This window comes from Pelodiscus sinensis, unplaced genomic scaffold, assembly GCF_049634645.1.
Source record: "Pelodiscus sinensis isolate JC-2024 unplaced genomic scaffold, ASM4963464v1 ctg142, whole genome shotgun sequence".
NCBI lineage: Eukaryota > Metazoa > Chordata > Testudines > Trionychidae > Pelodiscus > Pelodiscus sinensis.
The window spans coordinates 218722-234624 of record NW_027465831.1 but is presented as its reverse complement, the minus strand read 5'-3'; the positions used below and the strand labels follow the sequence as shown (position 1 = coordinate 234624).

The following is a 15903-nucleotide window of genomic DNA, read 5'->3' as shown; positions in this document are numbered from 1 at the left end:
TGCCCCCCCCACTTCCCCCGGGGCCCCCTATTGCCCCCCGCCGGCCCCTGCCCCCCGCCACTTCCCCCAGGGCCTCCTATTGCCCCCACTGGTCCCTGCCCTTCCTGCCCCTGTTCCCTCCGGCCTCCTGCTGCTCCCCCACTGACCCCTGCCCTCTGCTGCCCCACAGCCCCATCTGCCTGCCCTGCACCGAGGGCACCACCCGCGCCCTGCGCAAGCCCCACCCGCAGACCACCTGCAAGGACCACGGTAAGAGCTGAATCCCCCCTCACCCCCCGTCCTGCCCCCTGCCCCCCTGCCCACACCCTCGTCCTGCCCCTGCCCCCTGCCCGCCCCCGTCCTGCCCCTGCCCCCTGCCCGCCCCCCATCCCACCCGTCTCCCTGCTCCGCAGAGCGGCTGCTGCTGACGGCGGGCGAGGTGCAGGCGCTGTTCCTGCACGAGGGGAAGGACCCGCAGTCCCAAAAGAAAGACGCTGCAGCGGCAAACCGTGCACATTAAGAACGGGGTGAAGGTGAGGGACTGAGGGACCCCGCTGGCGGGGGGGGCCCCCGGCCCCATGGGAGGGGCGCAGAGGTGCCAGGCTGAGCCGGGGCTCCGTGGGGACGGCGGCAGCCCCTGGCCGGGTGGGGACCCCAGGGGGGGGGGGCCGTAGGGGGGCTCAGCCTGCCTCTGCCCCCAGAAATCGGCCTGCGAGGCGGACGCCAAGAAAGCCTCCATCTACGTCAACGTGACGGACGTCAGCCAGGTGGTGACGCCCCGCTTCCTCTGCACCGGCGGCATCGACCCCGTCGTGGACCCCAACACCTGCAAGGGTGAGGGCCGCCCCGGCGCCCCCGGGATCCCTCCCCCCTCCGCCCTCGGGGATCCCCCCCAGGGGCCCGGGATCCCCCCCTCCTCTGCCCTCAGGGATCTCCCAGGGGCCCAGCCCCCTTCGTCCGCCTCGGGGATCCCCCCTGGGGCCCAGGATCCCCCCCCCTCCGCCCTCGGGGATCCCCCCCAGGGGCCCGGGATCCCCCCACCGGCCCTGAGCCCCAGCGCCCCCCGGGATCCCTCCCCCCCTCCGCCCTCGGGGATCCCCCCCAGGGGCCCGGGATCCCCCCCTCCGCCCTCGGGGATCCCCCCAGGGGCCCAGCCCCCTTCCTCCGCCCTCGGGGATCCCCCCGGGGCCCCTGAACCCCCCTCCTCCTTCAGGGATCTCCCCCACGGGCCCGAGCCCCATCCCCCAACCTTGGGGATTCCCCCTAAAATTTCCCCCCAGCCAGGGGGATCCCCCTGAAACACTGTGGCCTGGGTCTCTCCGCCCTTGGGCTCCCCCCAACACTCCCCCTACCCGAGCCCTGGCCTGGGTCTTCCTGCCCTCGGGGCCACCATCCCTCTGCCCCCAGGGGTTCCCCAATGCCCCCCGGCCCGTGAGCTCACAGGCCCCCCAGCCTGGGTCCCCCTGCCCTCGGCGATCCCCCGCTGGCCCCCATGGGACCCTGATCCTGCTACCCCCCTCCTGACCCCCTTCCTCCTCCCGCAGGCGACTCGGGGGGCCCGCTCATCATCGCCAAAGGCAAACGCTACGTCCAGGTGAGTGCCCTGCCCCCCCCCCCCCCCGCCGGCCGGGCCCCCCCCCCCGCCTGCCCTACCCACCTCTCCCTCCCCCCAGGTGGGCGTGATCAGCTGGGGCGTGGTGGACGTCTGCAAGCAGCGGCAGAAGCAGGCGCCGGCCCACGCCCGCGACTTCCACCTCAACCTCTTCACCGTGCTGCCCTGGCTGCGGGAGCAGCTGGCCGAGGAGGGGCTGGGCTTCCTGTGAGCCCCCCCCGCCCCCCCGGAAATAAACACGCGGCTCGGGCGCCGGCTCCGCCGCTTTATTCCGGCGCCGGCAGCTCAGAACAGGTCCTCGTTGTAGACCACCTGCGAGCGCTTGTCCCGGTGCGACCCCTTGGCGCTGTTCTTCACCGCTGGGGGGGGGACGGGGGGGTTAGGGGGGGGGGGACGGAACCGCCCCTGCAGCCTGGCCCCCCACTTCCACCCCCCGCCTCTGGGCGACCCCCGGGCTCCAAGCCCCCCACCCCCCTTCCAACCCCTCCGCCTCTGGGCAACCCCAAGGGCCCTAGCCCCCTTCCAACCCCTCCACTTCTGGGCAACCCCAAGGGCCCTAGCCCTCCGCCTCTGGGCAACCCAAGGGTCCAAGCCCCCGCTCCCCACTTCCACCCCCTGCCTCTCAGTAACCTCCGGCATCCTAGGCAGCCCCCCGTCTCCCCCACTTCCAACCCCCCTGCCTCTGGGCGTCCCCAGGGGGTCCTAGCCCCCCCGCCCCCTCCCTCCCGCCAAAGAGGGCCCAGGCGGCCATCCCTCACCCAGCGACCCCCAGACGGATTTCCCTGTGGCGGCGTCCAGCATGGGCTGCTTCCGGGCGATGCTGACCTTTCAGCTGCACGTCCTCCACCACGGCCCCGTTCAGCTGGGGGGAGAAAGGGCGCTGATGAGACCCCAGAGGGGCCACCTAAACCGTGGGACTGGCCCGTTCTATGCGGCTGTTCCTAGGCCCCCACCCCACCCCAGAGCCAGCCGCATCTCAGCGCCGGGCGAGGGGGTCATAAGAACCGAAGGTCCCTTCAGCCCAGTGTCCTGGCTGCCCACAGTGGCCACTGCCTGGAGCCCCAGAGGGAAGGGACAGAACAGGGAACCACCCAGGGAGCCCTCCCCTGTCGCCCATTCCCAGCCTGACCCACAGAGGCCAGGGACCCCTCCCTGCCCTGCCTGGCTACCGGCCGTTGAGGGATCCAACCTCCATGAATCTATCTAGCTCTTTCTCCAACCCTGTTAAAATCCTGGTCTTCACAACCTCCTCTGGCGAGGAGTTCCACAGGTTAACCCTGCAGCGAGTGAAGAAAAACGTCCTTTGCTTTGTTTTAAACCTGCTGCCTGTTCATGTCGTTGTGCGGCCCCTAGTTCTTATATTATGGAAACAATTAAATGACTTTTCTTTATTCACTTTCTCCCCCCCAGCATACTTTTCCAGCCCTCTAGCACCTCTCCTCTCCTCTCCTCTTTCCCAAGCTCACAAGTCCAAATCTCGAATCTCTCCTCACACGGGGCCTGGTTACTTGCCCTCTTCTGAACCTTTCCCAGTGCCAGTATCTTTGAGAGGAGGTGACCGCACCGGTGCGGAGCACTCCGGCTGTGGGCGGCTCACGCATCTACGCAGCGGCCAGAAGGGATTCTCTGCCTTGTTTTCTGGCCCTTTTTCAATGACTCCGAACATCCTGTTTGCTTTCTGACTGCCGCTGCCCGTGGAGTGGACGTCTTCAGGGAACTATCCGTGTGTAACCAGCCCCCTGCCCCACCCCAGAGCCAGCCGCATCCCAGCGCTGGGTCCCCATGTAACTAGCCCCCACCCCAGAGCCAGCCGCATCCCAGCGCCGGGCGAGGGGTCCCCGTGTAACCAGCCCCCACCCCAGAGCCAGCCGCATCCCAGCGCCGGGCGAGGGGTCCCCGTGTACCCAGCCCCCACCCAGAGCCAGCCGCATCCCAGCGCCGGGTCCCCGTGTATCCAGCCCCCACCCCAGAGCCAGCCACATCCCAGTGCTGAGCGAGGGGTCCCCGTGGAACCAGCCCCCCACCCCAGAGCCAGCCGCATCCCAGCGCCGGGCGAGGGGTCCCCCTGTAACCAGCCCCCACCCCAGAGCCAGCTGCATCCCAGCGCCGGGCGAGGGGTCCCTGTGTACCCAGCCCCCACCCCAGAGCCAGCTGCAGGGAGGGGCGGGGGGGAGGGGCTGTACCTCAGCAATGGCCTGATCTGCTGACTCCATCTTCTCATATGTGACGAAGGCGCAGCTGGGGGGGGGGGGGGGGAGGAAGAGGTGAAAGGGGAGTCACTGGACCCAACCCCACCCGTGCTGCAGCCCCGCCCCTCTTTAGCTCCTCCCCCTTCCACCCAGCCCCGCCCCTCTTTAGCTCCTCCCCCTTCCATCCAGCCCCCCTTTAGCTCCTCCCCCTTCCATCCAGCCCCGCCCCTCTCTGTTCTGGAACAGAACCATGTTAGCTACTCCCCGATTCCCCCTTAACTCTGCCCTCCCTGCTTCAGCCAAGCCCCGCCCCTCATCCCCCCAGCCCCGCCCACCCTCCTGCCCTGGCTCCGCCCTTACTTGCGGGGGTTGTCCATGGAGAGGTCGATGATGGTGCCAAAGGGGAGAAGGCGCCGCGCAGGAGGCTCTGGGTCATGTCGGTGCCGTAGACGTACACCGTGTTCCCCTTGCGCGGGGCCCGCCGGTCCGGGAAGGAGTCAGACCCTGCTGGGGTCAGAGCCGGCTCAGAGCCGCCGGGAGCCCCCTGCCTCCGGAGTGCGACCCACGGGCGTCCCGGCGCCCAGCCCCCGGAGCCCGGCAAGGATCCAGGCATCCTGTGCCCAGCCCCCCCGCTCCGCTCGAACCACTAGCCCCCACTGCCCTCCCAGAGCTGGGCCTCCTGGCTCCCAGCCCCTCCCTGCTCGAACCACTAGCCCCCACTGCCCTCCCAGAGCTGGGCGTCCTGGCTCCCAGCCCCTCCCTGCTCTAACCACTAACCCCCACTGCCCTCCCAGAGCTGGGCGTCCTGGCTCCCAGCCCCTCCCTGCTCTAACCACTAACCCCCACTGCCCTCCCAGAGCTGGGCGTCCTGGCTCCCAGCCCCTCCCTGCTCTAACCACTAACCCCCACTGCCTCCCAGAGCTGGGCCTCCTGGCTCCCAGCCCCTCCCTGCTCTAACCACTAGTCCCACTGCCCTCCCAGAGCTGGGCGTCCTGGCTCCCAGCCCCTCCCTGCTCTAACCACTCGCCCCCACTGCCCTCCCAGAGCTGGGCCTCCTGGCTCCCAGCCCCTCCCTGCTCTAACCACTCGCCCCCACTGCCCTCCCAGAGCTGGGCATCCTGGCTCCCAGCCCCTCCCTGCTCTAACCACTAGCCCCCACTGCCCTCCCAGAGCTGGGCGTCCTGGCTCCCAGCCCCTCCCTGCTCTAACCACTAGCCCCCACTGCCCTCCCAGAGCTGGGCGTCCTGGCTCCCAGCCCCTCCCTGCTCTAACCACTAGCCCCCACTGCCCTCCCAGAGCTGGGCGTCCTGGCTCCCAGCCCCTCCCCGCTCTAACCACTAGTCCCCACTTCCCTCCCAGAGCTGGGCGTCCTGGCTCCCAGCCCCTCCCTGCTCTAACCACTAGCCCCCACTTCCCTCCCAGAGCTGGGCCTCCTGGCTCCCAGCCCCTCCCTGCTCTACCCACTAGCTCCCACTTCCCTCCCAGAGCCAGGGAGAGAACCAGGAATTCTGGCTCCCAGCCTCCCCCCCCCCCCCCGCTCTACCCACTAGCCCCTGCTCCCCTGCAGAGCCGGGGAGGACCCAGCTGCCCTGTGCCCAGCCCCGTGGGGTGCCTACGGCGGAAGCCGCCGTCCCGCTCGCGGTCCCTCTCCCGGCTGTGGTCCCGCTCGTGCTCCCGGTCGTAGTCCCACTCGAAGGTCCGCAGCCCCTCGGCGCGCTCCGGCTCCCGCTCCCTCTCCCTCTCGGGGTCCCGCTCCTCCTCCGGCTCCTTCTCGGGGTCCCGCAGGCGCTCGCTGGAGCTCACGAAGCTGCGGGGGCGGGAGGGGTCAGGGCAGGCGCTGGGTCCCAGCCGGCCGGGCTGAGTGCGGGGGGCTGGCTCATGGGGAGGGGGCCGGGGACCCGCGACGGGAGGGTCTGACGCCCACTCACCTCTCGTACAGGGACTTCCTCTGCGGGCGCCGGGACTGCAGCAAAGAGAGGAGCACGTCACCACCGAGCACCCCCCGGCTGGGAACCCCGAGGGCAGGCCCAGCGCAGCACCCCAAAACCCCCCGTGGGGGGCAGCCTGGGACTCCCCGGCCCCAAGCCGACCCCCCAGCTCTAACCACTGGCCCCCACTCCCTTCCCAGTGCCCAGAGAGACCGCAGGCGTCCGGGCCCCCAGCCTGCCCCGCTCTAACCACTAGCCTGCACTTCCCTCCCAGAGCCAGGGGGAGAACCCAGGAATCCTGGCTCCCAGCTCACCCCCCCCCCCCCGCTCTAACCACTAGCCTGCACTTCCCTCCCAGAGCCAGGGGGAGAACCCAGGAATCCTGGCTCCCAGCTCACCCCCCCCCCCGCTCTAACCACTAGCCTCCACTTCCCTCCCAGAGCCAGGGGGAGAACCCAGGAATCCTGGCTCCCAGCTCACCCCCCCCCCGCTCTAACCACTAGCCTCCACTTCCCTCCCAGAGCCAGGGGGAGAACCCAGGAATCCTGGCTCCCAGCTCACCCCCCCCCGCTCTAACCACTAGCCTCCACTTCCCTCCCAGAGCCAGGGGGAGAACCCAGGAATCCTGGCTCCCAGCTCATCACCCCCGCTCTAACCACTAGCCTCCACTTCCCTCCCAGAGCCAGGGGGAGAACCCAGGAATCCTGGCTCCCAGCTCATCACCCCCGCTCTAACCACTAGCCTCCACTTCCCTCCCAGAGCCAGGGGGAGAACCCAGGAATCCTGGCTCCCAGCTCATCACCCCCGCTCTAACCACTAGCCTCCACTTCCCTCCCAGAGCCAGGGGGAGAACCCAGAAATCCTGGCTCCCAGCTCACCCCCCCGCTCTAACCACTAGCCTCCACTTCCCTCCCAGAGCCAGGGGGAGAACCCAGAAATCCTGGCTCCCAGCTCACCCCCCCGCTCTAACCACTAGCCTCCACTTCCCTCCCAGAGCCAGGGGGAGAACCCAGAAATCCTGGCTCCCAGCTCACCCCCCCGCTCTAACCACTAGCCTCCACTTCCCTCCCAGAGCGAGGGGGAGAACCCAGGAATCCTGGCTCCCAGCTCACCGCCCCCGCTCTAACCACTAGCCTCCACTTCCCTCCCAGAGCCAGGGGGAGAACCCAGAAATCCTGGCTCCCAGCTCACCCCCCCGCTCTAACCACTAGCCTCCACTTCCCTCCCAGAGCCAGGGGGAGAACCCAGGAATCCTGGCTCCCAGCTCACCCCCCCGCTCTAACCACTAGCCTCCACTTCCCTCCCAGAGCCAGGGGGAGAACCCAGGAATCCTGGCTCCCAGCTCACCGCCCCCGCTCTAACCACTAGCCTCCACTTCCCTCCCAGAGCCAGGGGGAGAACCCAGGAATCCTGGCTCCCAGCTCACCCCCCCGCTCTAACCACTAGCCTCCACTTCCCTCCCAGAGCCAGGGGGAGAACCCAGGAATCCTGGCTCCCAGCTCACCGCCCCCGCTCTAACCACTAGCCTCCACTTCCCTCCCAGAGCCAGGGGGAGAACCCAGGAATCCTGGCTCCCAGCTCACCCCCCCCGCTCTAACCACTAGCCTCCACTTCCCTCCCAGAGCCAGGGGGAGAACCCAGGAATCCTGGCTCCCAGCTCACCCCCCCCCCGCTCTAACCACTAGCCTCCACTTCCCTCCCAGAGCCAGGGGGAGAACCCAGGAATCCTGGCTCCCAGCTCACCCCCCCCCCGCTCTAACCACTAGCCTCCACTTCCCTCCCAGAGCCAGGGGGAGAACCCAGGAATCCTGGCTCCCAGCTCATCACCCCCCCGCTCTAACCACTAGCCTCCACTTCCCTCCCAGAGCCAGGGGGAGAACCCAGGAATCCTGGCTCCCAGCTCATCACCCCCGCTCTAACCACTAGCCTCCACTTCCCTCCCAGAGCCAGGGGGAGAACCCAGGAATCCTGGCTCCCAGCTCACCCCCCCCCGCTCTAACCACTAGCCTCCACTTCCCTTCCAGAGCCAGGGGGAGAACCCAGGAATCCTGGCTCCCAGCTCACCCCCCCCGCTCTAACCACTAGCCTCCACTTCCCTCCCAGAGCCAGGGGGAGAACCCAGGAATCCTGGCTCCCAGCTCACCCCCCCCCCGCTCTAACCACTAGCCTCCACTTCCCTCCCAGAGCCAGGGGGAGAACCCAGGAATCCTGGCTCCCAGCTCACCCCCCCGCTCTAACCACTAGCCTCCACTTCCCTCCCAGAGCGAGGGGGAGAACCCAGGAATCCTGGCTCCCAGCTCACCGCCCCCGCTCTAACCACTAGCCTCCACTTCCCTCCCAGAGCCAGGGGGAGAACCCAGAAATCCTGGCTCCCAGCTCACCCCCCCGCTCTAACCACTAGCCTCCACTTCCCTCCCAGAGCCAGGGGGAGAACCCAGGAATCCTGGCTCCCAGCTCACCCCCCCGCTCTAACCACTAGCCTGCACTTCCCTCCCAGAGCCAGGGGGAGAACCCAGGAATCCTGGCTCCCAGCTCACCCCCCCGCTCTAACCACTAGCCTCCACTTCCCTCCCAGAGCCAGGGGGAGAACCCAGGAATCCTGGCTCCCAGCTCCCCCCCCCGCTCTAACCACTAGCCTCCACTTCCCTCCCAGAGCCAGGGGGAGAACCCAGGAATCCTGGCTCCCAGCTCACCCCCCCGCTCTAACCACTAGCCTCCACTTCCCTCCCAGAGCCAGGGGGAGAACCCAGGAATCCTGGCTCCCAGCTCACCCCCCCCCCGCTCTAACCACTAGCCTCCACTTCCCTCCCAGAGCCAGGGGGAGAACCCAGGAATCCTGGCTCCCAGCTCACCCCCCCCCCGCTCTAACCACTAGCCTCCACTTCCCTCCCAGAGCCAGGGGGAGAACCCAGGAATCCTGGCTCCCAGCTCACCCCCCCCCCCGCTCTAACCACTAGCCTCCACTTCCCTCCCAGAGCCAGGGGGAGAACCCAGGAATCCTGGCTCCCAGCTCATCACCCCCGCTCTAACCACTAGCCTCCACTTCCCTCCCAGAGCCAGGGGGAGAACCCAGGAATCCTGGCTCCCAGCTCACCCCCCCCCGCTCTAACCACTAGCCTCCACTTCCCTTCCAGAGCCAGGGGGAGAACCCAGAAATCCTGGCTCCCAGCTCACCCCCCCGCTCTAACCACTAGCCTCCACTTCCCTCCCAGAGCCAGGGGGAGAACCCAGAAATCCTGGCTCCCAGCTCACCCCCCCGCTCTAACCACTAGCCTCCACTTCCCTCCCAGAGCGAGGGGGAGAACCCAGGAATCCTGGCTCCCAGCTCACCGCCCCCGCTCTAACCACTAGCCTCCACTTCCCTCCCAGAGCCAGGGGGAGAACCCAGAAATCCTGGCTCCCAGCTCACCCCCCCGCTCTAACCACTAGCCTCCACTTCCCTCCCAGAGCCAGGGGGAGAACCCAGGAATCCTGGCTCCCAGCTCACCCCCCCGCTCTAACCACTAGCCTCCACTTCCCTCCCAGAGCCAGGGGGAGAACCCAGGAATCCTGGCTCCCAGCTCACCCCCCCGCTCTAACCACTAGCCTCCACTTCCCTCCCAGAGCCAGGGGGAGAACCCAGGAATCCTGGCTCCCAGCTCACCCCCCCGCTCTAACCACTAGCCTCCACTTCCCTCCCAGAGCCAGGGGGAGAACCCAGGAATCCTGGCTCCCAGCTCACCCCCCCGCTCTAACCACTAGCCTCCACTTCCCTCCCAGAGCCAGGGGGAGAACCCAGGAATCCTGGCTCCCAGCTCACCCCCCCCCCGCTCTAACCACTAGCCTCCACTTCCCTCCCAGAGCCAGGGGGAGAACCCAGGAATCCTGGCTCCCAGCTCACCCCCCCCCCGCTCTAACCACTAGCCTCCACTTCCCTCCCAGAGCCAGGGGGAGAACCCAGGAATCCTGGCTCCCAGCTCACCCCCCCCCCGCTCTAACCACTAGCCTCCACTTCCCTCCCAGAGCCAGGGGGAGAACCCAGGAATCCTGGCTCCCAGCTCACCCCCCCCCCGCTCTAACCACTAGCCTCCACTTCCCTTCCAGAGCCAGGGGGAGAACCCAGGAATCCTGGCTCCCAGCTCACCCCCCCGCTCTAACCACTAGCCTCCACTTCCCTCCCAGAGCCAGGGGGAGAACCCAGAAATCCTGGCTCCCAGCTCACCGCCCCCGCTCTAACCACTAGCCTCCACTTCCCTCCCAGAGCGAGGGGGAGAACCCAGGAATCCTGGCTCCCAGCTCACCGCCCCCGCTCTAACCACTAGCCTCCACTTCCCTCCCAGAGCCAGGGGGAGAACCCAGAAATCCTGGCTCCCAGCTCACCCCCCCGCTCTAACCACTAGCCTCCACTTCCCTCCCAGAGCCAGGGGGAGAACCCAGGAATCCTGGCTCCCAGCTCACCCCCCCGCTCTAACCACTAGCCTGCACTTCCCTCCCAGAGCCAGGGGGAGAACCCAGGAATCCTGGCTCCCAGCTCACCCCCCCGCTCTAACCACTAGCCTCCACTTCCCTCCCAGAGCCAGGGGGAGAACCCAGGAATCCTGGCTCCCAGCTCACCCCCCCGCTCTAACCACTAGCCTCCACTTCCCTCCCAGAGCCAGGGGGAGAACCCAGGAATCCTGGCTCCCAGCTCACCCCCCCGCTCTAACCACTAGCCTCCACTTCCCTCCCAGAGCCAGGGGGAGAACCCAGGAATCCTGGCTCCCAGCTCACCCCCCCGCTCTAACCACTAGCCTCCACTTCCCTCCCAGAGCGAGGGGGAGAACCCAGGAATCCTGGCTCCCAGCTCACCGCCCCCGCTCTAACCACTAGCCTCCACTTCCCTCCCAGAGCCAGGGGGAGAACCCAGAAATCCTGGCTCCCAGCTCACCCCCCCGCTCTAACCACTAGCCTCCACTTCCCTCCCAGAGCCAGGGGGAGAACCCAGGAATCCTGGCTCCCAGCTCACCCCCCCGCTCTAACCACTAGCCTGCACTTCCCTCCCAGAGCCAGGGGGAGAACCCAGGAATCCTGGCTCCCAGCTCACCCCCCCGCTCTAACCACTAGCCTCCACTTCCCTCCCAGAGCCAGGGGGAGAACCCAGGAATCCTGGCTCCCAGCTCACCCCCCCGCTCTAACCACTAGCCTCCACTTCCCTCCCAGAGCCAGGGGGAGAACCCAGGAATCCTGGCTCCCAGCTCACCCCCCCGCTCTAACCACTAGCCTCCACTTCCCTCCCAGAGCCAGGGGGAGAACCCAGGAATCCTGGCTCCCAGCTCACCCCCCCGCTCTAACCACTAGCCTCCACTTCCCTCCCAGAGCCAGGGGGAGAACCCAGGAATCCTGGCTCCCAGCTCACCCCCCCGCTCTAACCACTAGCCTCCACTTCCCTCCCAGAGCTGGGAGAGGCCCCAGGCGTCCAGTTACCTGCTGGCCCTCGTCCTCGGCCGACATGCTGCGCTGGAAGGGCTGGAAGGTGGGGGCAGGCCCCTTCTCGGGGTCCTAGGGAGAAGCAGAGAGTCAGGGGAGCGCAGGGGGGGGGGTGGGGTCAGCCCCCCCCCCGGCATCGTCCCACCCCTCCCCCGCCGCCACGCACCTTCAGCTTCCCCTCCAGCGTGCGGGAGCGCTTGAAGCCCGAGTTCTTGTTCTCCGCCTTGATGGCGCTGATGGCCCCCGTCTTCACCAGCATCTTGGCCTGCTCCGTGGCCGTGGCCGTGTCCACCGCCGGCTGGTCCGAGATCGCTGCGGGGGGGGCAGGGTCAGGCGCCCCGATCCCCGCGCCCCTCGGGGCTGGAACCGCCGGCCCTGCCCCCCCCGCTGGAACCGCCGGCCCCTGTCCTCCCCCCCCCCCCGCTGGGACCGCCGGCCCCTGTCCTCCCCCCCCCCCACTGGGACTGCTGGCCCCTGCCCCCCCCCCCCCCACTGGGACCGCCGGCCCCTGTCCTCCCCCCCCCCCCGCTGGGACCGCCGGCCCCTGTCCCCCCCCCCCGCTGGGACTGCCGGCCCCTGTCCTCCCCCCCCCGCCGCTGGGACCGCCGGCCCTGCCCCCCCCCGCTGGGACTGCCGGCCCCTGTCCTCCCCCCGCTGGAACCGCCGGCCCTGCCCCCCCCCGCCGCTGGAACCGCCGGCCCCTGTCCCCCCCCCCCGCTGGGACCGCCGGCCCCTGTCCTCCCCCCGCTGGAACCGCCGGCCCTGCCCCCCCCCGCCGCTGGAACCGCCGGCCCCTGTCCCCCCCCCCGCTGGGACCGCCGGCCCCTGTCCCCCCCCCCGCTGGGACTGCCGGCCCCTGTCCTCCCCCCCCGCCGCTGGGACCGCCGGCCCCTGCCCCCCCCCCCCGCTGGAACCGCCGGCCCCTGTCCCCCCCCCCCGCTGGGACCGCCGGCCCCTGTCCCCCCCCCCCCGCTGGGACCGCCGGCCCCTGCCCCCCCCCCCCCCGCTGGGACCGCCGGCCCCTGTCCTCCCCCCCCACTGGAACCGCCGGCCCCTGCTGCAACCACGGGGGATCCCCTCCCGCTGTAACCACCAACCCCCCCCCACTGTAACCACTGGCTTCCGCTTCCCCCTGCTTGTAACCACGGGGGACTGCCCCCCCACTGCCACCACCCGCCCCCACTGCATCCCGCTGTAACCACCGGCCCCCACTGCCCTCCCAGAGATCCCAGCCATCCGGGCTCCCAGGTCCCCTCCGCCCGCCGGCCCCTGCCCCCAGCACCCCCCAGGCTCTGCCCGGCCTCACAGCGTTTGATGCCTCCTTGGCTGGCCTGGCTGGTGGAGCTTTGCTGCTTCTTTAGAGCCAGAAGAGCCTTTTTCTGGGGGGTGAAAACGTCCGTCAGTTCCTGCCCCCGCCCCGCAGCCCCAGAACCCCACAGGCCCCGCATACCCCCTCCCCCCGCCCCACAGGGCCCATCTCGCCCCGCACACCCCTCCCCCTGTCCCACACACCCCTCCCCCCGCCCCACAGGGCCCATCTCGCCCCGCACACCCCTCCCCCTGCCCCACACGCCCCTCCCCCCGCCCCACAGGGCCCATCTCGCCCCGCATACCCCTCCACCTGCCCCACATGCCCCTCCCCCCGCCCCACAGGGCCCATCTCGCCCCGTGTATCCCCCCCCCGCTCCACAGGGCCCATCTCGCCCCGCATACCCCTCCACCTGCCCCACACGCCCCTCCCCCTGCCCCACAGGGCCCATCTCGCCCCACATATCCCCCCCATCCCACAGGGCCCATCTCGCCCCGCATATCCCCCCCCCCGCCCCACAGGGCCCATCTCGCTCCGCATACCCCTCCACCTGCCCCACATGCCCCTCCCCCCACCCCACAGGGCCCACCTCGCCCCGCATGCCCCTCCGCCTGCCCAACACGCCTGTCCCCCCGCCCCACAGGGCCCATCTCGCCCCACATATTTCCTTCCCCCCCGCACCACAGGGCCCAGCACCCCCCCCCAGGTGGGGCAACAGGCTCCGACCTTCTTCTTCAGCTTGGCAAACTTCTTCTGCAAGGCCTCCTCCTGTTCGGTGAGGCCGGGGGGCAGGACGAGCATGGTGGGGCGCTCGTGGGGGGGAGGCTGCACTGGCACCCGGGGGCTGCGGAAGGAAGCAGACACAGGGGTGAGCGGGGGGGGGGTGGAGCCTCCCCCTGCACTACGGATGGTCGATGTTGGTTCACTGACTAGCCGAGTGATCGCGGATTCTGAGCCGTTACTCGACTGGTCTGGAGTCCCTGGGGGTGGAGGCAGCGCTGCCGGGGAGCCAGGGCGGCCCTCCCGGGACCAGACCAGCAACGCCTGCAGCGCCCGGCCTTGGCCAAGCACGGCTCTAACACCCCCCCTGGGTCTGGTTGGAGCCCGGGCGCACACGTCGGTACGCAGGCCGGGGGGGGGGGGGGGAGTCAGCAGGGCTGCCCAACGCTGCGGAACGTGGACAGGCTGGCGAGACCAGGAACAGCCTGGTCCGAGGACGTCCCACTGTGATAAGAGACAGTCCAGACGCGCTGGCGCATACCGGGCCATTGCAAATGGGCCCTGGATATCGGCATACGAGGGATCTTCCGGAAACGGGAGTTGATGGGTAGACAGGCGTAGGCCGACCAAGTCTCGCTTGGCTGTCAGTTGGGTTTAGGAAGAACAATCGCGGGGGGGGGGGGGCCTGTCTGCTCTGTGACCCGGGGTCCCCCTGCGCTGTGAGGTGCGATTCCCAGACTCACCCAGACACGGGTCCCAGCCCGTCCCAGAGGGAGGGGGAGACGGGAGGGCAGGTTCTGGGAGCAAGGCGGCTTCTGGCTGGGAAACATGAGGGGAACAGACTAAGCTGAGGGGGCGATGGACCCCTAACCCTAGGGGTCGGAGGTATCCTGGCCCTGACTCCTGTAGCCACATCGCGTCTGTGCTGGGCTGTATCCCGGAGAAGCAATAACCCCCCTGTTCTACCGGCTGGGGAGTCTGTTCTGGCTGCTACAGGGGTGCAGGATCGGGGACGGGGGTCCCTGACACACCGGAACAAGGAACGGACCCTTCACACCCCTTCAGGGCCGACGTGCAGGCATCCAAGCCACCACGACCCCCGGCCTGGCACTGTCGGGAGCGCACCGGTGACATGTAAGTGACCTAGGCGCAATGAGGGTATTAGATTCGGCTAGGACTGGCGTGTGCACTTCGCGCTGTGCGAATTGCTTTCAATTTTAAGCCCTGGGCTATGTCTACATTCGCGGCAAGAGGGTTTTCTTGCCCAAGAAGGGGCAGTGTAGATGCTCCTCCTGGCGCAAGAGCCTCTTCTGAAAAAAGTGGGGGCTCATTAGGTATGCAAATGAGGCTCGGCGATATTCCACGCTTCGCCTCATTTGCATATTACTCCCGCAAGAAGCCGCGAGTGTAGACATAGCTCCAGTGTTTTCAATTGTCCAGCGATTGTTGCTAAGGCTTGTCACACTCAAACAACTGCAGGAACGTCTCTCTGGGGGGTTCCGCTTTCCCTGGGATCTAAAAGCAAAGCACACGACACGCCCCCACTCCCGAGGAGCCCCCGCCCCGCCGTGCCGCTGCCGCGGTGTCCGAGGCAGCAGCGCCGGGAGCCGGTCTGCGAGGGGAGCCTGTTTCAAAGCCAGCCCCCCTGCGGGCCAGCCGCCTGCCTGATACAGAGGCAGCAGCGCAGGGGGGCAGCAGCCCGTCTGGGGTCGGGGGGGTCTGAGCTCCCGGAGCCGGGGTCAGCCAGACCTGAGCCAGGCTCCCTGCCCGCCCGGCTCCTAATGCACTTGAACGGCAGAGCCGCAGCAGGGCCAGGTCCCGGATCCGGCGCAAGCCAGACCTGAGCCAGGCTCCCTGCCCGCCCGGCTCCTAATGCACTTGAACGGCAGAGCCGCAGCAGGGCCAGGCCCCGGATCCGGCGCAAGCCAGGACCCAGCTGGGCTGCTGGCCAGTCTGCGCGCACATTTACCGGGGGGGCGGCGAGTCGGCTGTAGCATTCACCGACACGTTTTTGCATATCGATTAATCGGTTACTCAATTCCACGATTACCTCCCGACCCCGGGCGTTACCCACAATGTCCTGGGGCAGCCACAACCTGCTCCCGCCCCGCCCCCACCCTAAGCCACGCCCCCTGCCCTAGATCCAGGCTCCGCCCCCTGCTCCCACCCCTGCTGCAGGCCCCGCCCCCAGCCCCATACACGTGCACTGCCCCAAGCTCCGCCCCTGCTCCCGCCCCCTGCTGCAGGCCCCGCCCCCTGCTGCAGGCCCCGCCCCCTCCCTGACCCAAGCTCCTCCCCTGCCTCCGCCGCAGGCCCCGCCCCCTCCCTGACCCAAGCTCCTCCCCTGCCTCCGCCACAGGCCCTGCCCCCAGCCCCGCCCCCTAGTCTTACACTGCCCCAAGCCCGCCCCCTCCCTGCCCCAAGCCCCGCCCCCTGCTCCCGCCCCAGACCCCGCCAACTCCCCCCCCCACCTCCGCAGCCCCGCTCCCATGATGCACCGCGGCAGGCGGCCAGGGAGAGGGGCTGTTGGGGGGGGCGCGCGCGCAGGTTGCCCCCCCGCGGACTGACCCTCTCCGCTCCCCGTCCGCGGCGGCTCTAGCGTGGCGCGGCTCTCCCCGCTCGCGCGCAGGCTCGGAGCACGCTCATTGGCGGAGCGGCGCCCTCATTTGCCTGCCTCGCGCCCGGCTCCTCTTATCCCGGGGGGGGCCGCGGCGCCGGCTG

At 69.0% G+C, this 15903-nt stretch overlaps 2 protein-coding genes across 2 annotated transcripts; one reads left to right on the top strand and one right to left on the bottom strand.

Moving 5' to 3' along the window:
• Window positions 1–418: 418 nt before the first annotated feature.
• On the top strand, window positions 419–2982 carry LOC142823538 (complement factor B-like; the record flags this gene model as incomplete). The annotated part of the gene is made up of 4 exons (XM_075914682.1): window positions 419–512; window positions 681–813; window positions 1524–1573; window positions 1653–2982. Coding segments are annotated over 4 exons (427 nt in total), but the record flags the coding sequence as incomplete, so codon positions are not given.
• LOC142823543 (negative elongation factor E-like) lies at window positions 1844–15891 on the bottom strand. Its single transcript, XM_075914692.1, is given in 13 exon segments — window positions 1844–1950; window positions 2350–2419; window positions 2421–2453; window positions 3775–3829; window positions 4141–4183; window positions 4186–4284; window positions 5397–5587; window positions 5709–5743; window positions 11151–11225; window positions 11320–11465; window positions 12460–12532; window positions 13189–13306; window positions 15751–15891. Coding segments are annotated over 12 exon segments (969 nt in total). The 5' UTR covers window positions 13264–13306; window positions 15751–15891; the 3' UTR covers window positions 1844–1876.
• Window positions 15892–15903: the final 12 nt, after the last annotated feature.